This window comes from Puma concolor, chromosome D2 (assembly GCF_028749965.1).
Source record: "Puma concolor isolate L17-30 chromosome D2, mPumCon1.1.hap2, whole genome shotgun sequence".
Classification (NCBI taxonomy): domain Eukaryota; kingdom Metazoa; phylum Chordata; class Mammalia; order Carnivora; family Felidae; genus Puma; species Puma concolor.
The window spans coordinates 15,240,928-15,267,907 of record NC_141677.1 but is presented as its reverse complement, the minus strand read 5'-3'; the positions used below and the strand labels follow the sequence as shown (position 1 = coordinate 15,267,907).

The 26,980-nt window shown below is 43.3% G+C and overlaps 1 protein-coding gene and 1 long non-coding RNA gene across 5 annotated transcripts in view; both read right to left on the bottom strand.

Annotated features, from left to right (window-relative positions):
• PCNX2 (pecanex 2) overlaps positions 1 to 18,339 on the bottom strand; it is a 303,804-nt gene extending 285,465 nt beyond the window's left edge. For 2 of the 4 annotated variants that reach the window (XM_086679664.1, XM_086679662.1), the window contains exon 1: positions 18,149 to 18,339. In XM_086679664.1, coding sequence (XP_086535790.1) covers positions 18,149 to 18,301 — 153 coding nt within the window. In that variant the 5' untranslated portion in view covers positions 18,302 to 18,339. The remainder of the gene's footprint in view (positions 1 to 18,148) is intronic. The other 2 variants (XM_086679661.1, XM_086679663.1) reach the window with 1 other exon arrangement.
• Positions 18,340 to 22,408: 4,069 nt separating this feature from the next.
• Positions 22,409 to 26,446, bottom strand: LOC147575802 (uncharacterized). The gene is made up of 2 exons (XR_015241967.1): positions 25,009 to 26,446; positions 22,409 to 22,737 (listed from the first exon to the last, which is right to left on the bottom strand). It is a non-coding gene; the product is annotated as an uncharacterized LOC147575802 (long non-coding RNA).
• Positions 26,447 to 26,980: the final 534 nt, after the last annotated feature.

Here is a 26,980-nt window from a genome sequence, read left to right as displayed (position 1 = left end):
GGACATTATGCTAAGGGAAATAAGCAATCACACACACATACACACACACACACACACACACACACACACACACACACACACAAGTACTGTGTGATTATGCTTACATGACACAGGAATCAAATTCACAGAAAGGGAAAGTAACATGGCGCTTACCAGGCACTCAGGAGAGGGGGGATCCGGGGAGACTTTGTTCAACGAATACAGAGTTCCAGGTTTGCAAGACGAAAACTGCTCTGGAGATTCGTTGCACAACCACGTGAATATACTCAACACTACCGAAACCCGACTCTCAAAAATGATTAAGGTGGTAAAGGTTTTAAGTTATGTGGGTTTCACCGCAACTTTTACAAGTAATTATTATTTTATAGCACTTGAGATTAAGCACAGCATTTTCCACCTGGGAAATATGAACACATAGGTCCCTCTGCCTGAAAATAGAGGCTCAGCAGGACCAGTCCCTCAGAACGCTCGCCGATTCTCCCAGATTTCCTCAAGGTCAAATTACATCCACTCAAGTGTCTGTTGCCCAGAGCAAGCGACAGCTCGAAGCCCCGCAGAGTTAGCTGGGCCAGAAGAGCGACCACGCTGCCACCTCTTATTCACTTAGCTCCTCACAAGGACGTGCTGGAGACACACGGTGCCAGTGCTGTGCTTGGCACCGGGGAGGGAGCCGAGAACCAAACACGCACACGTCTGTCTGTCTTCAAGGAGCTTTTGTTCTAGCACAGCCTAATGACAACTAATTACAAAATTAATTAACTTATTTATTTTTGCCCAACAAGGGGACCTAACGTAGTCTGGAGTGCCAGGGAATAATCCTGTGTGAAACTGGCATTTCAGTTGAGCACTGAAGAATGAACTAGAGGTAACTTGGCGAGTGGGGAGATGTGAGGCCATGGGAACAGGTGCAAAAGCTATAAAGCGGCCTCAGAGATGTGAAGAAGCCAGTGCAGCTGGCTGCCCTGGGGAGGGGCTGGTGGAGAAAGGATTGAGATGAACATGGAAATACGGAAAGAGCCGGAGGACACTGCCTGTTGGCAGGGCCCTTTCAGACCTGCCGCATCCCTGCTGGGAGGCCCCTGGGGGCTGGCTTGCTCATCTCCCCTCTCTACTCCCCAGCTTCCCTTCCCAAGCCCCATTTTTACCACATCACTGCCCTATGCAGCTCTCTCCAGAACTTGGTGGATTCGTTCCAAACCTTTTCACATCAGGGCCCTCTTGAGCCTGCAGCTTCTTGATCATTGCATAACAAGGGTGTGCTGTGGGGCCTTCCACTGAAGGCAAAACCCCAAACCAACCTGGCCTCAAAGAGTAAACTGTCAAGGCGGTAAGATGAGATGATCACACCAGGGTGGTGTACAAATAATACAGAATGGCGCACAACTGAAGGTCTCACTCAGATAAACTGTCCTACCTGAGCATGAGGTTGTCCAGTTAGAGAAGGTGGAGAAATCACAGAGAATGGGAGCTGTCATTAGGAGGCCTCACAGGGAAGTTGAGCTTCGAGCATGATGCCAGAAAGATCACATGGGACCCGGAGTGGGAATCTAGGGAATCTAGGGAATCTAGGAATCTAGGGAATCTAGGGAATCTAGGGAATCTAGGGAACGGCGGGTGCCGGGCATGTGCCATTAACACAGACACAACAGGCAAAGCCATCAGAGTAGCTTGGCTCTCAAGGGAAAGAGAAGACAATGAAATGCAGAGATAGACTGTTGAGAAGGCCCACACTGCAGAAGAAAGGGGGAAATGAAGCCAAGCACAGAACACTGAGAAGCAATGAATGACAAATGCAGGATGAGGAAAGCCAGAATACACCTTTCTCTGCAACATCACTGGTTATGTTTACCGTTCTTTATTGATCAGTTGCTGAGTAAATGGTTTAGGGTACACCGTGTGTTAAGCACTCTGATTTCCAAATCAGCTTATTATTTGTGCCACTCATAGAAGTTTATCTCACTTTTATGGACTCTCCTTTCTGGTAATTGTAAGCTCCTTGAATGCAAGGGCTGAGGCCACTCTTTGCACATCCTGCAGTGCCTGACCCACAGTCAGCACTGTGCGCTTTCTTGGCTTCAGCAGTTATGTCAGGCCCTGGTCTCCCTCATTTTCAAGGCTCCCAAACAATGGCAAGGACAAACTGTGCTTTCCTCAGGAGCTGACAAAGCCAAGTGCAGGGAGAAGTCGCAAGTAGCTGACTCATGGCAAGGTTGGGGTTTCCACCCTGGGCTGCTTGACAAGGTATTCCTGAGATGACAAGTATGGGAGGTGTGGAGGGAGAAAGGATACCATGGCAGAGACGGCACATCAAGGAAACCAGCACCTCGACAGGCAGTTTGCTACCATGATGGGAAGGGGGACATGGTCCCCAATCTCATGAGTCAGCAAGGAAAGGTCTTCAAGAATTGTGCCTGATGGTGGGAATACAGGGTGACTTCTGCAAGAGGAAGTGGAGATTTCTAAGAAGTGAAGGTTTTCTGACAACCAAGAGATATGAGTAGACATTCATCTCTTTTTCAGAGTCAGCTCTCCTTCTCCAATCCTTTGCAGTTTGGGCACGTGGACACCCTCCACTCTCTTCCATTCTGGAGCCAACCACAGTCCACTCGCAGGTCTGGGAGCAAGTCTTGCTAACACAGCAGCTACTCCAGGGAATAGAGACGAGCCCTTTCGGCATCCAGGATAGATCCCATATTCTGACATTAATGTCTGGTCCTCCTATAGGATGCATCCCACTCCTAAATGCACGTCAATATATTGTGATCTATCTCATGGGTGCTCAAATTGGCTCATCTTTGACCAGCACCTACAAGTTTGCCCCCACATCCTTTTAACATAACTCTAGTATTCTTCAATAGCTTCTTTGACTTTAGAATCCTCTTCTACATTTTCTGGCCCAGACCGGGGATGTGTCATTTCTCCAAAGAGCGCTTGTTCCTTTTAGAAGGAAATGGCATTTAGAGACCAGAATGTGAACATGAGATTCGCACATTCTTCTTGGGTTATCATTGCTTCTAGGTGTTTTAATAGAGCTAAAAAAAATATGTATTTTTTTAAGAAAAAAATAAATCATGACTTCAGATGGGTATTTACAATTCATATGAAAGATTACAAGGTTCTATGTAACTTTTGTGATTTGATTTATATGTTTTCTCTTATTGTCAAAATCTTGAGTCCTAAAAATATTAACAGGATCTCTTATTTTATTTACCCATATAAATATAAAATTTCAAAATAATAATATAACATTTTATTGAGGGCATTAAGATAACTGAATTCAATTTAAGATTTCTTTGTGGTTCTTTTATCTCTAGGCTATACCCCAGTAGGCCTAGAAGCTCTGTGTTTAAAGTCATTTGAAATATTTTTTTAGTATGCCACCAAACTATGAAACGAGTTCATTTCTTATTTCCAGCTCTGTTGCCTTCACCCCGTTCTTTACCTATATATTACCCCATTCTTTACCGTTCTTTCCCTATATATTACTTTTTAAAACTGTATCCTTTCATTGTGTCTTCTTGAAACATTAGCAACTGGATATATGCTTTATTTTTCCTTCCTCCCTTTTAGTCTATACATAGATTCTGCTTTTTTTCGACAATAGTAGGTCCTCAAGATTATTCTTATAGTAGCCTACTTCCTCATCCACTTTTTTTATAAGTCCATGGAACTCTGCTATGCGGATGCCCATAGTTCCATCAACCAGCTCCCTATCAATGAAGATCTGTTTCTAGTCTTTTGCTGTAACAAACAGTGCTTCAGTGACACATGTATGGAGTCCATACATGCCTCCAAATTTTTAAGAAGGGCTATTTATTTAAAGTACATTAGGTGTTACCTTTTACATCTCTGCTACCTAGACATGCCAAAGTCACATTATTTTAATATGCACTTCTTGGATTCTTAATAAAATAACCATTCACATGTTTATTGGATATATGTATGGATGTATGTATATTTCTTTGTGTCAGCTTTCTATTTAATTCACTTTTCAAGGTGTTTATATTTTTTTTATTTATTCTTACTTATTCATAAGAGCCATGTGAAGATGATAAGTCCCATGAGGACAGGAGCCAGGTCTGAGCTCCTGACTTGTTCTCCATTTTATTCCCAACACCCAGCCTGCTATCCAGCCAACACTCAAAACTATCAGCGAATAAATGAATACTTATGATAGTAATGTATGTTTACATGCTTTACATTTTTCTCAATTTCACAATTTGCAACTTGGGGAAGTTGTGTAGCCTGTGTAAATCTCAGTTTTTTCTGTGAAATTGGGTATAATAGTTCCTAACAGGATTGTTAATTGTTTTATTTAGTATATTTTCTGAAATGTAATAAGCACTCAAATGTTACTGTCACTTGTTATCATCAACCTCATCTACACATCATTTCATATTTTACCACGAAATAAAAACTTCAGATTTGGTGTTTTGAGATGGAGCTAATGGCAACAGAGCAAATGTTTTTATTGCCTGCATCAAGCATCAAGAGTGTTCATCATAACACATAATAAGGAAAAAACAATTATGATATAAGCCAAGGCAGTTGTTTTCTTGGAAAACTATTTGTGTCAGGGATGGCTCAGGGATAATTCTTATATTCAGGGATTTTTATTCTTCCCTAATTATTTAGTATCTAGTTGTAGTCTTGAAAGGAAGAAGATGTTCTCAAGAGTGAGGAAGGCCAGTGGCAAATGAGCATCGGTTCTCTTGATTTCCTTTTGAAATGGTAAAGATTCGGAGGAAGGAATTAAAACACACACATGAGCCAATATAAAAAAGTACAAGGTCACTCACAATCCAAAACCTCTATATTTGCTCTCTCTATATAAGATCACTCAGTATCAATAAATGAGGTAAAATCATTTTATTTGATCCAATGGTATTTTTAAAGTGCAAGTATCCCATGATGCAGAAAAAAGTTTGTAATTATTCCACAAATGCCACGAAAGTACATAATTGCCACATAAATAATAAAAGAAATGTCATCTTACAAACAACAGCAATTCGAACTTTAAGGAAATCCAATATAGAGAGTAACACCTCGGTTTTCAAACTCCATTTTTAATGATCTGGATCCTGGCCACAACATTGCGGTGAGTCCATTGAACTGGGCCTGGCCTCAAACTGTATCAGCACAACCAAAACTGTGTCTTTTCTTACCAAGTTAGATTGCATCGGGGGAAAGAGCAGTCTGATCACCCCCTGTGCACGAAGCACCACACCAGGGACCAAGGGGAATTCAAATCGCATCCCCACCCTCAAGATTCTTGCAAAGTTGGTGGAAGGATAAGCTTTCCCTGAATCCAAACCTCTCTCCAGATACTGTGCCATTTCTCTGCTTCCTGAATGGAAGAGTCATCTTTACCAGCTGTCTTCATTCTTTCACCTCCCATTGACTCTTAAACCCACAGCAACGTGGCTTCGACGCTCCAGCACGCCACTGAAAATGATCTCGTCAGTGTCTCTAAAAGTAAACATTTAATGCAAGATGCTCTCCAGCCTTTTCCTTGCCTCACTCATACTGCCTCTTTGCCCTATGTCTGTGTGTAGAGCTCCTTAGACTTCACCTTCCGATATGTAATAAGCACCCAAATGTTAGTTTCACTTGTCATCGCCATCAGCATCCTCTATGCATCATTCATCAATACCGCGGAATAGTAAATTCAGATATGGTATTTTGAGAAGAAGCAAAAAACAACAGGGCAAATGTTTTTATTGCCTGCACAGTCAGGTAAAGAGTTGGAGATCAAATCTTTGCTCCTTCTACACATTCTCTCTTGGAGTTCTCACTCAGTCCCTTGACAGTAAATATAATCTCTACATGGAGGATTTTCAAATTCTTATCTCTAACTATTCTTGATCCCTTAAGCTCCCCGCACCTATATCCAACTATCAGTTGAACATCTCCACTTTTACATCTGAAAGGAAACTCCAGATTAACACATCTAAACCTAGATGTGTGGTTTCCCAACCCTTTCCACCACCTGCACTCTCCTACCTTTCCCATCTTAGGCAATGGTACCTCATGCACCTGGGCTCAAACTAGATAACCAGGTGCCACGTTTGATTCGTCCTTCATCCTCACTCCTCCACCCCCCCAAGCCAACTTACCACTAAATCTTATCAAAATACATTCACATTTCTCCATCTTAATGCTGCCACCATCTCTTGGCTGGACTACTAAAAAAGCCTCTGAACCTCCCCTCTGTTCCTGCTCTTTCTCTAATCCACTTCCCACTCAATAGCCAGGGAAAAAATTTTAATAAAGAAAAACAATGTATCTTTTACATGTGTTTTCTGAACCATGTCAATGTTTTGTACTTCCAAAAATTATTAAATCAACAAGGACGAAGGGGGAAAAAAACAGAATTACATACCCACAGATGGACCGAAATGTATATGGAACTCACGGAATAACCACAAAAACAAATCAGAAAATAAAAACAAAGAAGGAATCCTGTACAAATATTGAATCATTATGTTGTACACCTGAAACTAATATAATTTTAAACCTCAATTAAAGAAATTTTTTTCAAAGAATCAATCCAAGTAACTTTAGAACACAATACACTCACAGCACATTATTGGTGTATTCTTTAAAAAATAACAATAATAGAGGCGCCTGGGTGGTTCAGTTGGTTAAGCATCTGACTTCAGCTGATGTTGTGATCTCACGGTTTGTGAGTTCGAGCCCCATGTGGGGCTCTGTGCTGACAGCTCAGAGCCTGGAGCCTGCTTCGGATTCTGTGTCTCCCTCTCTCTCTGCCCCTTCCCCGCTTGTGCTCTGTCTCTCAAAAATAAATGAATGTAAAAAAATAATAATAAATTAAAAAATAAAAAAAATAATAATAACTAAAAGCAATCTTGAACTTTACTAAAAGATTTTGTTTGGTGGTGGTATAGGAGTAGTACTTCCTGTGTATATTTCAAGGCTGAAAAAATGATAGTTTGGCAACCAGAACTCTCCTTGTGGGAAAAAGTAGATACAAATATGGAAGGAGTAAAGGAGAGTTAGAATCCTTTGATTTGGACCAGATTAAAACTTTCAGAATAAACTCTCAATAGATGGATGGATGGATGGATAGATAGACAGACAGATAACTAAGCTCTCCCAGCTCTGTCTACTGGAAGGACCCAGAGCAAAGACAATCCAGTAGTAATGAGCACAACTACTGTTGCCTTAAATCTTGCTTCCCGAAGCCATTCCCCACTAAAAGGATCCAGTCTCCTTAGAAAAATGGCTGCTTTTTTCAGGGCTGGGTTGGGAAAGTATAAGCTAAGCCTGACTACCGTGGTGGTCCAGAGAGCAAGAAAGTACTCAAAACCTGCTGGGGACATAGCCAAAGGATTAAAGAACTGCTCAAAGAGGGTCTTACTTGCCCAATTTTGTGTAGTTTGAATATCAAGAAGAATGATCATAGGAATAGATTCTAACCCATTGAATTAAAAAACATGAATCTAGGTGGACTAACCAGCACCACAAAACTACAGGGGCAGGGGAAAAAGGGAAAGGTTTTCCTCATAGAAGAATACCAACAAATAGAAAATCACTATTTTGCATCCACCATTGCAATAATTATTTTAGGCAAGAATTAATTTATGTTACTATCATTAAGTGACAGTTTGGGGGGAATACAGTACTATACACAGCCTCTAGGTTTCCCCTCACAGGTAACTTATTAAATACAAAGGGGGAAATAGGTACCTTTATAATAGAGAAATGTAGGCGATACCACCCTAACCAGTGACCACGCTTAACGGCCCCGACAGTGGGGGGGATGATATCACAAGCGAGCCTACAATGTTATTCAGGACAAGGATACGTTACTTATGCAGATTTCATGCCAAAGTAAGCATGATCACACATCTAATCTCGAGAAATGATCCAAAATATCTAAATTAAGGAACATTCTGCAAAACAACTTTCAATGCCACCAAAGAAAACAAAAGGGCTGGAAGAACTCCTTCTGGAACAAAGTGCAATTATGAGACGTGAAAACTAGAAGCAATGTATGATCCTTGATTAAATTTTGGTTCCAGAAAAACAAAACAGAAATCCCTAGTTATGTAGGGCACCACTGGGAACACAGGAGACTGGATCGGAATTATACATTAGATAACAGCATTACAGCAATAAAACTTCTTTTGCATGCGATAACTGTGTGGGAGAATGTCCTTTTCCTTAAGACATACCAGCTGATGTTTTTAGGAAGAAAAGGTCTCGATGCCTGCAACTTATTCTGAAATGATACAGCAGAATCAAAACTATATACACATATAAAGAGAGCGATGAAGCCAATGTCGGAAAATATTCAGAACTGGTGAATCTAAGTGAAGGGTAAATATTTTCATTCACTATTTCTGCAACTTTTTTATGCACAAGAAATTTTTCAAAAATAAAAATTGGGTAATAAAAAAATCATATCAATTTGACCCAAAACACACACACACACACACACACACACACCCCAAACCAAACAAACAAAACAAAAAACCCAGCATCCATGTGTCTCACTGTACTGAGAATTATATATTCAAACTCCTCATGGTCTACCCATTTTTGCTTGGCTAACTCCTTAGGCATTTGTCAAATCTCAGATCAGAAGTCATTTCCTCGGGGAAGCCCTCTCTAAATACCAAAGTCAGGACAGGGTCTCCCATCTTTACTATACACAACATCTTGTACTTGCCATATAATAACAATTATCATTGTTCTATTTATGTCTATTAACATTTATCTGCTAACTTCATGAGGAGAAATACCAATCTATCTTCTGCCTGTAGTTTTCCCCAAATCCATCAGAACCCTGGCACTTAGTTTGCCATCATAGACATAAGTGCTGCCCAACAAGTATGTCCAATTCCTTCCTGGACACATGATACAACTGCTCTTTCCTCTCCCTCTGGAGTTGGGTGTGGCCATGCAACTTGCCCTAAGAAATCTGAGTGCGCAAGTATTTGCCATTTCCAGGAAGGAGCTTCAAAAGCTACCGCCTGACCCTCAGTCTCTCTCCCTCCATCACGGTGACTGGCAATGATCAGCCAGGGTGAGCAGACCCCCAGCCAACCCAAAATGGAGGTTCTATTAGCCTAGGTGCCTACATGCTTACAACGAGCAGGACCCCCAGCTAACCATGTCCCCCACCCCCTACTGATCATGTTGGACATATAATGTGAATAAAAAGCAAACTTGATAAAGCCAAAGAGATTTTAAGGTTATTTATTACATCGGCACAAACTAGCACATCCTGATGAGTGCACATGTGTTCAAATACTCAATGAAACTTAATACAAATAGCCAAATACTTGCATTAGGCTAAAGATCATATGAAAACCTAAGTATTCTTCATAGGGGACAGGTTGAACAAATTACCCTTTACTCAAACTATGTAAACATTAAAAATAATGATGCAGCTTTTTATGTACCAATCTCCAAGATGTTCCATGAAGTGGGAAAACAAGAATACGTACACACAAATGACTGCATTATGTATACAACAAAATATTCATTTGGAAGTGTTGACCAAAAAGCCAAGACAGAAGAGAAATTAGATTCCAACCAATTTCTGGGTCAATCTAGAAACTTCTAAATGGGTCGTGAAAATGAATGAGAGGACTCCAAAATCTCTCCCTCAAAATGAGGGTGCAATACAATCCGGAATGAGAGGATTTGTGAAGATATTTGGAGGGAACATTGGTATTCCGTGAGTCCTGTATCTCTGCCTGCCATAATCAAGACAGAAAGGCTTCAGTGGGACCACTCAGAGACTTAGTGTGGGTCCCCCACAATCTGGGTGGGGGAGTGGGAAGCACAGTAGACTGGTGTCTGACTCCTTCCCAGAAGAGCTAAAAGATGAGAGACCAGTTGGCTCACTGCTCTGATCAGGGACGAGGGGGATGTTCCTACGCTTGAGGTTGGCCTTCCCTCCCAGAGTCTGTTGGGAGAGGGCATAGGAGAAATCATAGGAGGCTATGATTTCGAGCCTGCAAGAGTTTGCTTTAGATAACGTCCAAAAGGGCTGCCAGTGTAGAAAGGCCCTGCAGAAGTCGCTGGGGTGGACTTCCCATTCTGAGAAACTGTGGAGGCGGGACAGAGATGAGGCAGCTCTCCTCGTGGAACTGCAAGGGACAAAATACCGGCACGGAGAACAGGGTCTGTGAAGGACATGGGGAAGGGCCTCGCCAGAGGGGTTCAGCTGGGGACATGTGCATCCTTGTCCCAGAGCCGGCCTACCACTGTGCCAGTCAACAAAGAGCTTTCCTGCTCATCGAGACTAAAGACGTCAGAAATATCGACCAACATGTTAGGGAGGAGTAGTGGGAAACAGCCCTCCTTCCTTGTACCCATTCCTGCCCGTAGAAATGACTGAGTGGTTGAAGCTTTGATTATCATACAGAACTGGACATTCTGAAATCTCAGTCAAGTCTGTGTCAAACTTTTATTTTTTATTTGTTGGACTTTTATTACTTGCGAGCTGAAATCCCGGGGATTGCAACTGCTTTTATCTAGGAGTAGAGAACAAACTCTCTAGAGAACAAACCAAATGGGCAACAGAGGACAAAGAAGGCTGCTTTATGATTCAGACCAGTATCCCTCACACCAAATCTCCACCCGCCTGCATATAAAATATCCTCCGAACAACACACGAGAGACTGTGTGTGATGGTAGCCTCTCGAATGACATAGTAGAGACAAGAGTCCAGGGAAATTAACTTTTCATTAGATGGTCTTTTGCACATTTTCAGTGTTTGTGTCTCTTCATAACAACATGTATGTGTAGGACATACATGCCCATGTTGTGAAACAACGGCTGGGAGGTAAGAGTACGGACTGTTGGGACTCTCACTCTGGTTAGGTCACAACTGGCCACACATCCTCATGCATGTTAACCACCTTCTCTGCGCCAATGCCATCAACTGTAACAGGGGAATAATGGCAGCACCTCTCTGGGTTGTGAGGACAAGATGGCGGAGTGCAGGCAAAGCTCTCACAAGAGGGCCCACCTTAGATGTGGTTGGTGAGCGTTGGCTGTTGCATTCCGATAGTATATAATAATAATATAATAAATGTTACAGGGGAAAGATTCAAAAGAAAACAAGGGAGGAGACAGGGGGGATTCAGTCAGTTAAGCGTCTGACTTCGGCTCAGGTCATGATCTCGCGGTTCGTGAGTTTGAGCCCCCCGGTCGGGCTCTGTGCTGACAGCTCAGAGCCTGGAGCCTGCTTCAGATTCTGTGTCTCCCTCTTTCCCTGCCCCTTCCCTGCTTGTGTTCCTTCTCTCTCTTTCTCTCTCTCTCTCTCAAAAATAAATAAACATTAAAAAAAAGAAAAGAAAATAAGGGGAAAATCTGAGTACCACTAAGAACTAGCCCATTTTTTATCTTCTATAAGATGTGGGAAAGACAAATGGGAATATGGTTGGGTAAGACTTAAAAGTAACCATCTGAGGGACCAAGAGGTTAAAATCAGGAGAACAGCGGTCACTTGATAAGCATAAACTTCCCTACACATAAATAAATAAATAAATAAATAAATAAATAAATAAATAAATAACACCAAGGGCATTAAAGTATTAGACATTACAATTGGAAAAAAAAAAATATCTGAGGAGAGTGGCATCCAAATATAACTAGGTACTAATTGGGAGAAATCTCAAAAAGCTCTCAGGGAAGTGGAGGTGGGCTGAGAGACATAAATTTAACCACCAGAAAATTAGTCATGAACTTGAAATACTAGAACAGAAAGAAAGGGGGGAAAAGCACTATATTTGGAGGCTGCTCCAGAGGCCGACATCCCAGGACCAGGCAGATGCTGGTTCTTTTGCCACAGAGACAAAACACAACCCGCCCACAACATCCATGTGTCTGAGTGGCAGAAGGCCAGGATAAGTAGGAGGAATTTTGCAGAAGGTGTCAATCATCACTCAGGAGAGACTGAAGATGACTGCCCTGAGCTACCCCAGGGATGGAGGGGCATCCCCAGTCCAAGGGCTTACGCCAGGAAAACAAAGCCCTCATGGATCCAGGAAGCCAAGACCTTTGCACACATAGTCCAAACAGCCGTTGGGAACAGCACGATTTTAAAGACAACTGCATGGAATGGTGTTGAGCCCGAATCCAGAAGGCTTGGGTCTGCACTTCTGTGGAGGCCCAGGGCCAGGAAAGAATGCCTTTAAGCATCCATCCGCAAGATTTGGCTGCCTCACCTTGAACCCCAATCTGTTTCAGGCAGGTGAGGGCAGGAAGCAGGTGAGGGCAGGAGGCAGGTGAGGGCAGAAGGAAGGAAGTTCAGACATGCCAGTTAAGTTATGGGAACGCACAGAGGTTCATGCATCTCAATGTGTGAATGAATACGCCCCCGGAGGTCAAAGCACCAAAACAGAAAGTATGGTCCATGTGATCCAACAGCAAAGAAAGCCTTTCTTTCAGGGACATCTAATATAAACGCTAGGACTGACCATGAGAGGGAACCTTTGAGAACAGCAGCCGGTGAAGTAGCCCAGCAAAGTAACAACAATCAAGCCAACGCGGCCAGGCCTGCTGTGTCAGGCTGGGCAAGCTGCATCTTGCACAAAGGCCTCCAGCTGACAGGATCCAATGGTGGCTGGAGTCTAGTCCCCAAGTCCTGAGCCAGGAAGAGGTGGCTTTTTGAACACACCATCTTCCCATAATTCATGCAAAGGCGTTTGATACGCTAGAGGTGGGAGTGGAAGGAGGGATACAAAGAAACAGAAAACCCAGGGAAAACTAATTATGTATCCAAATGGGCAAGTGGCTACAGACTACAACAGGAGAGTCCCCCACCAGGTGTAATAAGCCCCCCTAGCAGGCATGGTTTGCTGACTTGCTATCTAGTGCGATACTAGCACATGATAGGTAATCCCATTTGTTTCATTGTGTTTTGTTTTTAATTTTTCTCCTGCCTCTTTTATTTCCCAGTGTATGTTTTCATTGATCTCTTAAGAGTTCTTGGGGCTGGAATGGAGAACAATAGCCTCAGGCAATGCATGGTCTGACCTTTGCAGAGGTCTTTCCTTCTGCCTTTCCTGGTTGCATCGGGTCAGATTCCCATGAGTGAGCAGCACAGTCACAGAAGAATCTCGACTATAGCCACTTATTGAGAGGAAGCCACGGAAGTGGGTGGTAGGGAGAATATCAGACTTGGAGTTCTACCACCTATGAGCCTAGAGGTCTTGGGTAAATCATCTTATTATTTTTTTATTTTAATTTTATTTTTTTAAAATTTACATCCAAATTAGTTAGCCTCTAGGGCAACAATGATTTCAGGAGTAGATTAGTGCCCCTTACCCATTTAGCCCATCCCCCCTCCCACACCCCCTCCAGTAACCCTCTGTTTGTTCTCCATATTTATAAGTCTCTTATGTTTTGTCCCCCTCCTTGTTTTTATATTATTTTTGTTTCCCTTCCCTTATGTTCATCCATTTTGTCTCCTAAAGTCCTCATATGAGTGAAGTCATGTGATTTTTGTCTTTCTCTGACTAATTTCACTTAGCATAACACCCTCCAGTTCCATCCACGTGGTTGCAAATGGCAAGATTTCACTCTTTTTGACTGCCGAGTAATACTCCACTGTATATATATACCACATCTTTATCCATTCATCCATCGATGGACATTTGGGCTCTTTCCATACTTTGGCTATTGTTGACAGTGCTGCTAGAAACATGGGGGTGCACGTGTCCCTTCGAAACAGCACACCTGTATCACGTGGATAAATGCCTAGTCGTGCAATTGCTGGGTCGTAGGGTCGTTCTATTTTTAGTTTTTTGAGGAACCTCCATACTGCTTTCCAGAGTGGCTGCACCAGCTTGCATTCCCAGGTAGGTAATCCCACTGGATAATCAGAGCAATTAGAAATGAAGTGGTTCCTACCAAAGAAAGTCTCTAACACTAAATTAAAAGGCAGAACTGGAAACAGCAAGTCTGGCAAAAAGAAAAGGAAAGGGAACATAAAGCTATAGTCCTAAAATAAAAGACAGGCTTTCGGTGTGAAAATCATACACAATGTTGCCCTCCAATGGATCTTAAAGAATATCAAGTTTCCAACCCATTTTTTCCACTCTTCAACTCTTGTTCTACTCACGTTGGTCCTACCACCACCAGGATAATCAGAAGGCCACTTTTTGAGGGCCTACTGCTTCAGGGAGTTCAGATGCTCTCCTGTGTAGCAGATGTGGCCGCACAGTGTTGTGGAAAGGCCAAGGGCTGGGATACAACAGGACCTCAGCGAAAATTCTGAATTTTACCACCTATAGTCTATATGGCCTTAGGCAGGTAACCTACTCCCCTCTGGATTTCAGTTGCTGAATCTATAAAATGAAACCCATACTCCCCCTATTACAGAGGCTGAAACTGAGGCTTGGAGAAGTGAAGTGACTTGCACAATCACACAATTCGTAGAGGGTAGAGCAGAGATGCCTTTGGACACTGGCCTAGTGTCGCCAGAACAGGGTCAGCATCACGCCCAGGGCATTCCTGTTCTAACGCTTCACAAGAATGTCCGTCTGTTATCTCACAAGAATAAGCACAAGCCCCTTGTAGTAAGTGACAGTTTAAATATCTCTAATGACAAATGCATCTTTCAGTTCGTCCGAAAGAAAATCAGATCGGTAATAAATCAAAGTAAAACTCTTTCCAAATTATCCAAAGTGGCTTCGTGTTTATAGTTGTGCATTTTTTAGCATTTCCCAAAAAGATGTGAATAACTTATAAATGCTAATAAATAATCTAGTTTCCACATTATCAACCAGGCCTCAGGAAACTCTAGGGCTCAGAGATAAGTTTGCCTCAATAATTAATAATAAAGTTTTAATTTACATACTCAAAGCCCCTATCAAATTGAAAGGTATGGATTCTCCCTACAGTAGAACTATCTTGGTTAAACATGTTTCAACTCAAACTGCAAAAATCAGGAAAGTTCAGGACCCCTTAAATAACAGAACTTCAAATAAGCCCCTGCTATCAGTGAGCAGTCAGGTAGTTTTTTTGGACTAAGTTCCTGTAAGCGGAAAAAACTGAAAAAGATGTTAGCAACCCCAGGCAGCCCTGAAGCTCAGAAGAATATATTTAAACCTCAAGACTTAGTAGCACAGAACCCTCTGCTGAGGAAGGAGGGTCTTTTATTGCTAAGGTCACATTCAGAGACCAGAAGACCAGAGAAACAAAGGGATAAGCTGCATTTTTTAAAAGATAGGATACATTTAAAAAGTAGCAGGACAACAAATGCATTCACATAAAATTATTCTATAATAGGTCAAAGCACACTGGCAAAAAGATACAAAAATTTTGGTATAACTGGTCTGATCCAAAAAATCCAATATAAGAGTAAGATTATTTAAGGTATCAGTTTTTTACTTCCTAAACTCTTGAGATCTAGCCAAAAAAAAAATTATTTTAAAATAGCATTAAAGAGGAACTTAATTAAGGGCAATTTCCTATTTACAAATACAAGTTAGAGTCAAGCTACTCAATAAAGCATAATTAGATAGAAATTAAGGATTCTGATCACAGGCACACATCAAATCTTATAAGGAGTTATGTAAAAATGAGCCCACATACCTAAAAAAAAATCTATAGAAATATGCATTACATGTAAATGTGGTTGTTGCTGAGGAGAGGGATTAGAGGTGAAATATATATTGCTTTAATTTTCAGAAATACTGAAAATATACAGTGAGGTAGACAATATAATGTTGGATGGAACAGAAAGATACAGGTTGATTTTATTGCCACAAGTTTATTATATATGAGATCACGGTTAACCAAATGCAGGACACTTTGCTAGATGCACTGTGAAAAAGCAAGATGAATCGACAAAATCAAAACCCATGATCTAGAAGCAGAGGTACATGTTCCAGCAACTAAGTGCAAAGCAGAATTCAAAATGTGCTATTATACCAACAGTAAATACAGAATGGGGTAAAGGCAAGAGAGAAGAGAAGTTAATTCTAGCTGAATGGAAATCAGGGAAACTGAGACAGAGAAGGATGGAGAGATTATGGAAAGTAAATGATGAGAAAAGGGCAGGGGGAGGGGGAGGAAGCCCAGCTCATATTGAACAGTCACTATGTGCCAGGTACTGAGAAGCATTTTCATTCATTCATTCAATCAACCCTCATATTTGCCCTATAAGGGGGGTACTATTATCCTTGCTTTACACACCAGAAAGCTCGAGCTTGCTCAAGCTCACAGAGCTGGTAAGCACAAGAACCAAGATTGAACCCAAGTTTGTGTTCCTCATCACCCAGCTACGCTGCCCCTCCAGGCAAAGAGAAAAACATCAAGACCTACGGGCCAGGGAAAAACGATGAACAAGGTCACAGAAGAAGAAGGAAACTTAACATGTTGAAGGGCATCCATGGATCAGCCTCTGCATCTCAATGCCTTTTATACAAAAATTTACTTGCTTTTCCCGAGACATGATCATTATCACATCCGTTTTAAGGCTGAGAAAACTAAGGTTTAGAGAGGTTAAACATCACGCCAAGCAGCTACTCTGCCGCAAAACAGAAATTTAAAACAGGTCTGTGTCCATTCCTGGGTCAAGCCAGACAGGTGGATGGCTGTATGTGCAGTGTCTCATTTAAGCCCCTAAACAACACCGTCCATCTGGTAGTATTGTTTTTCTCATTTTACAGCTAAGAAAATGAAAAATAAGATAATGTAAGCAACTTCCCCAAGGTCATAGTACTGGTAAGAGGTGGACCCAAAATTTAACTCAGGCAGCCTGATTTCAGAGTTAGAATTCTGACCCTCTGGATAAACCGCCAGAAAGAGGAAAACAGGAGCCAGATCATGGACAGCCTCTAATGTTGAACTTGGAATTCATCAGCTGTGCAAACTCACTGAAGATTTTTGCAGGGGAGAAGATGATTAAATTTCATTTTAGGAATAAAGTCTTTCTTTTTTTAAATTTTTTTTTTTCAACGTTTATTTATTTTGGGGACAGAGAGAGACGGAGCATGAACGGGGGAGGGGCAGAGAGAGAGGGAGACACAGAATCGGAAACAGGCTCCAGGCTCTGAGCCATCAGCCCAGAGCCCGACGCGGGGCTCGAACTCACGGACCGCGAGATCGTGACCTGGCTGAAGTCGGATGCTCAACCGACTGCGCCACCCAGGCGCCCCTGGAATAAAGTCTTTCAACAGAGCTATCAAAATCAGATCCTTGGCACAGAACATTGAATAAGACATGGAACCCTTTATCTGTACGGTTTCTCTTCAGATTGAAACATTGTTTCAATTAGGTATATTTAATTTACCCAAGAAGGTCATGATGTAGTGATTCTGCAAGCGCTCAATTATGGTAACCTATTAAAGTGGCAAGCCCCAACTAGGTACTGTAATGCTTAGCGTAAACTACATTAGATTTACCCAGTGATATATCTTCCTACAGATTTCTTTACATAATGGCGTGGAAATCGAAAGTTGAGTACTTGATCATTGAACCTGCCTTCTCAAAGCAAAACAGGAAAGGAGGGGAGGGGGATTAGAAGATCAACAACTGAAATAGGTTTGTTTTTAACATTTCATTTTGCATTTTGGCCGTCATGCCCAGCTAACCAGCCAGAAGGCCTAGGATTTTCCACCTACAAAACAGGTTCCACATCCCCCGGCCACAAGCAGAGTCTGACTCATCCTGACAGTCAGCGTCAATTCTTAATGAGTCCCAGAGCCCCCAAAGTCCTTTCTACTTCTTTTCCTGCTAACGAGTCCCTGTCCCCCTTTCCCTGTACTTCCTCTGTCCCCAAATCCCGAGGGCCGTCCTCATTCCAACTTTTCTCTTTTCAATTGAGGTGTAACTGACGTACAATGCTATATTAGTTCGTGGTGTGTAACAGAGTGATTCGACATTTGTATACACTGCGAAACCGTCACCGCGGCAAGTCCAGTTACCGTCTGTCACCTTACAAAGTTAATACAATTATTACCGACTGTGTTCCCCACGCCGTACATTGCACCCCGTGACTTATTTATCTCATAACGGTACGTTTATACTTCTTCATCCCATCCCTTAAGAATCGCTGCCAGCCCTTTCCATCACGAGGCAGACACGCAGGTTGGGGTGGCTTTCTCCCCTCCTGCCTCCACCCTCACGTCTCCCCGGCTCGAACCTCCCCACTCACCAGGTGCAAGGCCAGGGGCAGCAGCAGCAGGAACAGCCACAGGTAGAGGTGGCAGCTGTTGGTGAACTTGCTCTGCTCCGGGTCGTGGTACCAGCCGCCGGTGAGCGCGGCCCACACGCCCTGCCGGAGCAGCTGCAGCGCCTGGGACACCATGCCTGCTGCGCCCCGGGGCCGGCGGCGCCCCGCTGCGCTCCGCCCGCCGGTCCCCGGGCGCCCTCGGCTCTAACACCCAGGCCCGCGGGCGGCGCCACCGCCGCCACCGCTGCCGCCGCCCCCTCCCCCACCTTCCGCCCCGCGACTGAAGCTCGAGCTGCTCTCCTGCCCGGACCCGCGAACCGCGGCGCCGGAGCCGGCTGCTGCCGCGGGGCAGGTGGGCGCCATGTCCGAGGGAGGAAGGATTTTCCCATGGTGCTCAGAGGCGGCCGCTCAGAGGATGCTCCAGAGGCTCCGCCCAGCGCCCGCCCAGAGTCCCTCCACAGGCCCGCCTGCGGGGGGGGAAGGATTCCTGAGCCCCTCCAGCCGCTCTGCCTTGGCTCTGCTCTCTGCCCCTTCCTCTTCCTCCCCATCTTCTCACCACGGGCGAGAAGGGCTGAAAAATCAAAGATGTTCTCGTGCAGAAGAGACCATCCAAAGCACGCACTTTTGCCTTTTCCCCTTTTGCTGCCTGCACCAAAAGGTTTATGTAACACAAGATCCTGTCACACATCACTGCTTGTAATCCGCCCCCCACCCCGCCCCGCCCCAGCACTGGCACAGTTTCATTCTCCTGAATTAACTGCTGGCCCCCGGACGTTCTAGTAGTCAGCCTAAGCCCCGCCTGTGCCTTTGGCACTGACCTTTTCCCCTCCCTGACCTTTTCCCTTCGTCCCCTCTGTTGTCCAACTTGGCACATCAAGAAGATGACCATCTTCCTGGAATCATTTCAGGAGCTTCGGTTAGACTTGTCTTTTTGTATTATGCCTAGAATATAATCCCAGTCATCAATCGACTATTCAGAAGGTTAGTCTAAGTCTTTCCATACTGTTTAGATGGGAAGGCCCACTAGAAGGTACCAGTGAACTCGTGATCTTTAGTTCTTATACTGTTTTATAATTTATAGTAGATAAATTTCAAATTGTCTTCTGAAAGCAAGCTTTGGACAAGAGACAGAGAAAAGGGAACTCGCCTTGCTTAGGAATAAGCAGAGAAAGCCCTGTGTTAGGGCCTTTGGGAAAGAGCAGGGATTGGAAGGTTCCATGGTCCTCAGATATGCCTTTCCTGTGTCATCTGCCCCAAACACATCACATTTCGTCTCTGATATGGGCGCCCATGTGCGCCCTGGCCATGTTCTGGTGCGCAGCAGCATTTGCTCATGGCTGCCTTAGCCAGGTCCAGTAAGGGCATCCCAGCCTTCCTATGCTGAAATGAGATAAGATGAGGTCTGTCCTAAGGAGCAAGTCTGGAACATGAAAGCCCACTGGGTTACAGCCAAAGTCTCACTAGTGTGTATGCCGTCAGCCTTAACCACTTTTTAATCGACTCTGCATTCATCTGCAGGAATGACTAGCCAAAATGTAATAATTCTGCTTTTTGTATTGGAATGATAGTTTTCTCAAAGCCAAGAGGATGCCTGTTATATGGCTCAATGCTTGGAACCTACCAGGTGCTCCATAAATAGTTCATGAATGAATCAATCAACTGACTCCACAGGAAGACCCACACTAAAGGATCACTTGCATGTGCATGGCTCCCGGAGGAGTGCAGCAGGTCCGTTCCCGCACTAAGGGAGTGCCCTTATTCATTTGTGTCTGCCTGATTCATCAAATATTTATTGAACACATTCTATGCGCCAGGCATTTTGCAGAAGACTGAGAAAGGGAACATCAATAAAATATAATTCTTACCATGAAGGAGTTCACAGACTACAAGAGGACTCAGGCAAACCAACACAGACTTGCAACAAAATGTTCTGTGTGCTATAATATATACAATTGTATACATGTATCCTGTTGTGGGAGGTCACCAAAAGGACGTGATCCCTGATTGACCTGAGGGCTGGGCCAGGGCTATCCGAGGCTCTTAACCCCTCCCACACATACCCCAACCCCACCCGCATACTTGGAATATATGTTTCATTCACCATTTTTCCACTAGGACCCACATCAAGAATGCAGACTTGAGAGAGCAATGTGTTATTGAGACCATCTGGACCGTTTACACAACTGAACCAGGTTAAGGCCTGTGGATAAACTTAAGATTCCGGCGGGCAGGTGCAGACAGCTACCCATCTCACAGCCACCCAAGACAAGCCAGGTGTATAAGTTCCCTTGCTTATTAAAATTGCCACCTACCAATCTAGAGCGGGCTGCCTCTTTCTTTGGTCTCCCCTTGCCCTCCGTGTATGGGGGCCAGTTTCAGATTTCCCCCTAGAACCCCCAAGGGTGCAAGGTCAGTTTCATGTATCATTTGAAGTTCTTCAGAATTTATCTTTGGTGGGGCGCCTGGGTGGCTCAGTCGGTTAAATGTCCGACTCTGGCTCAGCTCATGATCTCACAGTTCATGGGTTCAAGCCCCACATCAGGCTCTGTGCTGACAGCTCAGAGCCTGGAGCCTGCTTCCGATTCTGTGTCTCCCTCTCTCTCTGATCCTCCCCCACTCATGCCCTGTCTCTGTCTCTCTCTCTCTCTCTCTCTCAAAAATAAATAAACATTAAAAAATTTATCCTTGGCAATAGACAGGCATTGAAAAGCTTTAAGCCTGGATGTGACATAAACAACAGTGCAGGGGGAAATGTTGAATACCTGGAACAGCAAGAATGAATGTGATATTGAGGGATTAAATGTGACTTAGGACTTGGCAACCAATTCAATGTAGAGATAAAAGAATAAAGTAACTTCCGGGGCACCTGGGACACTCAGTCGGTTCAGCATCTGACTCTTGGCTTTGGTTCAGGTCACGATCTCATGATTTTGTGAGTTCGAGCCCCACATCAGGTTCTGCACTGGTGGCACAGAGCCTGTTGAGGATTCTCTGTCTGCCCCTCCCCCATTCTCTCTCTCTCTCTCCTTCTCTGTCTCCCAAATAAAATAAAACTTTAAAAATTATTTTAAAAGAAAGTAATTTTCTGTTTGGGGGTGGGGTGATGATGCGGTGAAATTAATCAAGTTAGGGAATGTTAGGCTGTGTAGCGGGGAAAAACAAAAACCAAAAAACGACGGCTCTGAATTTTCCTGGGGACTTAGCGGGGGGGGGTAGTGTGACGATGGTCTCTGGGGCTTAGCAGAGGTGTCTCAAGTGGGGACACAGACTTGGGGAATTCCAGGAAAGGGAGTGACAGACTCCTGGAAAAGAGTGTGGAGTAGGAAGCGTGGGGGCTGTGGATCACAAGGGTTAAAGCAGGCGGAAGGAAGGAAAGAGAAGAGGAGACCAAGGAGGGCCTGTTATCACCAAGTAACTACAGAGGGAAAGAGCAACTCCAGAAGGAAACGGTTAATCGTGTCAAGTGCCACAGAAGAGGCCAAATGCAGAGTGAACATTGTCGTTAGGAGTGACCCTTGCTTTCTTCAGCTCCAGGATCGAAGGTAGTGACATGGGCAGATACCGGATTCATTCTCTTTCATAAGAGTGAGCATGTTCTGAAGAAGAAACGACCAAACTAAGCAACTCTCTAGAGGACCTGGGGGTAGGTGTCAGCAAAGCGCTCCTTTTAACGAACTGGCTTTTAATATGGGGGAATGGGCGTCTGGGTGGCTCGGTCAGTTAAGCGTCCACCTCGGGCTCAGGTCATGATCTCACGGTTCGTGGGTTCGAGCCCTGCGTTGGGCTCTGTGCTGACAGCTCAGAGCCTGGAGCCTGCTTCGGATTTGGTGTCTCCCTCTCTCTCTCTGCCCCTCCACTGCTCATGCTCTGTCTCCCTCTGTCTCAAAAATAAATATAAACAGTTAAAAAATTAAAAAAACAAAAAACAAAAAACACAGGGGGGGAAAAAATAAGCATGTCTCTTCTCCACCACTGATTTTCTTGGGTAGCCTAAATCTACTCTCCTGGCTTTAACTATTATGCATGTGTTAATGACCTGAAGTCTTTATATTCAGCCCTGACTTCTTTCCTGAACTTCAGATTTATATCCCCTTGGAGGCCCCCCAACCTCAGCATGTTCACACTCATTGTTCACACTCAGCATGTGTCACTCACTGGCTTCTCCCTTATTGGCAATTCTCCTGTTGCACCTTCTGTATTTTGGTTTGTTTTTTAAAAACAAAACAAAACAAAACAAAAACAAAAGATCTCACATATTTATTACCGAACCAACCTACTTGTCCAGAAGCATAGCAATAGAGGAAAATCATTTCCCCAATAAAACATGTCTATTGTTCAGGTGGTGGCACTGTTTACAGTGTGATAGGGTACGAGCATGTGACCCTCCTGCGGCATGAATATATGTGCCATCTCCTGTGTGATCCCTCACAGACCCAGCTTGGTTCTTCTCCATCCAGGGCTTCCTCCTGGAGTTGCACCTGATTTCATTACCACTTTTCATCCAAATCCCCTGGGGAATGGGACCCTTCTGCTTTTGTTTCTTGGCCAGGAATTGCTTGATCCTGAAAGTCCTGTGAGAAGACACGACCAGGAACAATCAACTGCACATACCATGATGGCAGAGAAAAGTGTGCCTTCTGTATTTTGGATCGTAATCACTTAGAAGTGGGGATTTGGAGGCACCTGGGTGGCTCAGTCTGTTGAGTGTCCGACGCTTGATTTCGGCTCAGGTCATGATCTCACAGTTTGTGGGATGGAGCCTTGCGTCAGGCTCTGTGCTGACGCTGCGGAGCCTGCTTGGGATTCTCTCTCTCTCTCTCTGCCCCTCTCTCTCTGCCAAAATAAATACATAATTTTTAAAAAGAACCAGGAATCTACCCTAGATCCCCCTTCTCTCCCATCCCTCTTTCTCTTAGCAACTCATCCAGTCAATCGTCAAGTCTTATCAATTTTATCTCCAAGAGACTATTACTAGATACATTTCGCTCTGTCCCTACAACCACTGCTTCGGGTGAGGTCCTGAGGATTTCTCACTTGAACTATCTCAGTGGCTTCCTGATGGGTTTTCGTTTCTCCAACTTAACCCCCTAGGTCAATTAATGTCCATCCAGGAAGAAAAGAAAAGAGCAGCTCTTGGCTTTTAAGCAGAGATGATCTGACAGGGCAAAGGGAAAAGCTGAGACAGGAAATGATGGATGATGAAGACCCTGGAGATGAGCAAAGGCAGAAGCAGGGCTCCTAGGACTGGAGGTGGTATTGTCCGAACTGAGAAGCCAAGGATTGGCAGCAGGAGACAGAGCCATGGCAGTGCAGGTTGGAGAGTTGGAGCCTGGAGGATGTACAGCTGCCTCAACAAATCCCACAACAGGCAACAGTGGGGGTAGGGATACATGAATGCCCTGACTTCTCTTCTCCAGACTTCCAATCTTTACCTCTCCCTTCCACTGACCAAACCTACCTGGAACTCATGGTGCATGGAAGCCCGGGGAATGTGGTTACCTGCATAAAGAGTAGAGCAGGTGAAGGGGAAGCCAAAGTGATTCACATAAAACGTAAATCCAACCTTTCTACCCCTTCTTAAACATGTTTCCATCACACGCAAAAACAAACAAACAAAAAGCAGTTAAGGGCCCCCCGAGCCTTGTCCTCACCAAATCCCCACAACCTCATCTCTGGAAACCCAAACTACTTCTATATCTTTGCACACACCATGCTGCGTCATGCCTTTCTGCTTTTGCTGATACTGTTTCCTCAGCAAGTCAACATATGTCAACATACCTATCACACACACACACACACACACACACACACACCTGTGCATGGGATTTTTATTGGGATTATAACTGAATCTACTAGTCAATTTTTAGAGAATTGACATCTTCTTAATTTTTTTTATTATTTATTTTTGAGAGAGAGAGAGAGAGCAAGAGAGAGCAAGCACAAGCTGGGGAGAGGCAGAGAGAAGGAGACACAGAAGCCGAAGCAGGCTCCAGGCTCTGAGCTGTCAGCACAGAACTCGGGGACTCAAACCCACAAACTGTGAGATCATAACTGAGCCAAATTCGGACGCTCAACCGACTGAGCCACCCCAGTGCCCCTTGACGTCTTCTTAATATTCAACTTTTCCAATGATGAACAAGATGTAGCCCTTCATTTATTAAGACCTTTCACTAATATTTTATAGTTTTCCATGTAGAACTCTTGTACGTTATTTACTGGCACCCAGTGTGGGCCACGATCCAATTGACTAGGGCTGAGGGAAGCAATGTAAAAACTGAAATATTAGGGAACTGAGATTAATTGGAATTGAAATACTAAAGTTTATATGGGAGCTGGAACACCACCTTTCCGTGGCCAGAGGCATATCCAGGCTCCTCGTCGTGTAGGAATTGCCTTCGAGGTGAAGTGTGTTTGTCTAGCCCCTAATGTAGGCAATAGAGCTGGAGAGAGGGCAGTGACTCAGCTGTGTTTGAGTCACCACAACATAAACAGTGGAGTTAGGTGCAGCAAGCAGTAAAATTCCTAATGTCCTTGGCTTCCTGAGGCTCTTTCCCACTGCTTCCCCTGTCAAGTGCAACTCTAAATGGATATCAGCACCCCGAGGATTTGCTCCAGCAGAGGATGACAATATGGCTACGCCAAAGAGCAGTGAACAAACATGAGCAGTCTAGAGCCCCGGGCAAAGAAAGGCTGATGGAGGCGTCCACGCAGCCTGTACCTTGGTGTGCCCGCCCACTGACCCTAGTGAAGGGGTCCTTATGCTGCTCAACGGTCCATGCTCTTCATCTGCCAGTCTGCTGTCAGTTCATGGGCCCCGTTGAGGCTCATTCTTACTCACTAACTATTATGGATGGAACACTCTTTGGACTCCGAGAAGGCTCTGAGTGTGGGCAAGTGGGAAGAGGTTGTATCTGCCGGAGAAATGAAATAGTGATTAATAGCATTTGTCATAGTCCTATGAGATTAATCCTCATTAATTTAAAGAGCCTCATTTATAACTATGAGCAAAAAGTAAAAAATTTTAAATTACCAAAATAATTAAAGATTCAAAAGCTAACCACTCTAAGAAAATGGCCCCCATGAAAATAGGGCACCTGAAGAAAATAATAAGAGGTCCTTAAACATTAGAATTCATATTCTCCATGAGATTCGAGGGAATATTGCATCGACTAAAAACAAAATAACAAGACATTATGAAAGAGGAAAAACTGGAAAGGAGAAGAGAATTTTGGCTATTAACAGAGCTTGTGATTATCATATACAAACATTTTCAGAAAAGAGAGAAGGAAGAATGCTTATGAACTCATTCTATGGGGCAAGTATTTCCCTGATTCCAAAACAGATGAAGACATGACAAGAAAAGAAAACCTCAGAATATTTGTATTCCTCTATAACAAAAACAAAATCCTCAACAAAATATTGGCATTCTAAATCCAGTAACATATTAAAAAAATATTAGATACCATAATTCTGTAGGATTCTTCCCAGGAATTCAAGGATGGTTTAACATCCCAAAATCAGGCATTTGAGGGTGACCTTAATCTGTGTGTTGCAGGGCACCACAAATGTCTACCACACTCTTGGGTACGCATTCTCAGAGCTACCAGAAAATGTGCTTCACTAAAATGAGTGACTATACTAGGGCAGAGAAAGTTATGGAACATGGGAACAAACTATGGAAAAAAGAAAAGGAAAATAAAAAAGAATTACTGTCTACAAGCTCACAAAACAGCATGCCTAGAGAATAACCCATCCAGACGAAGAATTAAGATGTATTTTGAATACAATGCCGGTGACAATTTTAGGTCTATTTGAATATTTCACTTCTTTTGACTTTTTGGTAAATCGAATTTTGAAAAAGTTTGTCCATCTCGTCTAAATTTTCTACTTTGTCAGCATAAAGCTGTTAATACCATGCTCTTGTGATTTTTAAGAGCTGGCATAAATACACAATGATGTGTGCCTTTTCATTCCCGAAATCCATTATTTGTGCCTCCTGTCTCCTTCATGGTCACTCATCAGGGATTGATCAAATTAACCAGAACAAACATTTGACTGTGTTCATCTTCTCTATCAAATTTTTGCTATTTTGTTATTTTACGTTCTCAATTTGTTTTCCTGGCTTTTATTGTATTTGAGCGTAATTTGTTCTTCTTCTAATGTCTTGAGGTAGATGCTTGGCTCATTTGTTTTTTTGCCACAGTTCCTAATATATTGTTGAAACTATGTAGTTACATACAGCTAAAGCTATACAGTTAAACCTATAAATTTTTCCCTAACCATTGTATTAGTTGCACTCTACAAATTATATATATATATATATATATATATATATATATATATATATAGTGTGTGTGTGTGGTATATATAATATATGTATTTTGTATATATATTCGTTATATATATATATTTGTTATATATATTTTCTTGGGCATATATATGGACATATATATTGTATATACATATTATTGTTCAGTTCAAAATATTTTCTAGTTTCCATTGGGACTCCCATAACCCATGGGTTATTTAGAAATATATTGCTTTAGAGATATGTTGGTATACATATATATGAGAAATTTTATAATAATTCATGATTTCCCATTTAATTCCATTTAATTCCAGAGAACATACTCTAAATGATTTCAATTATTTGTTGAGACTTGATTTATGACAAAGTATATGGTCAGTTTGGTAAATCATTGTGTGTGCTTTAAAAGAATGATTTATAGGGGTGCCTAGGTGGCTCAGTCTGTTGAGTGTCCAACGTCGGCTCAGGTCATGATCTCATGGTTCACGGGTTCAAGCCCCGCGACC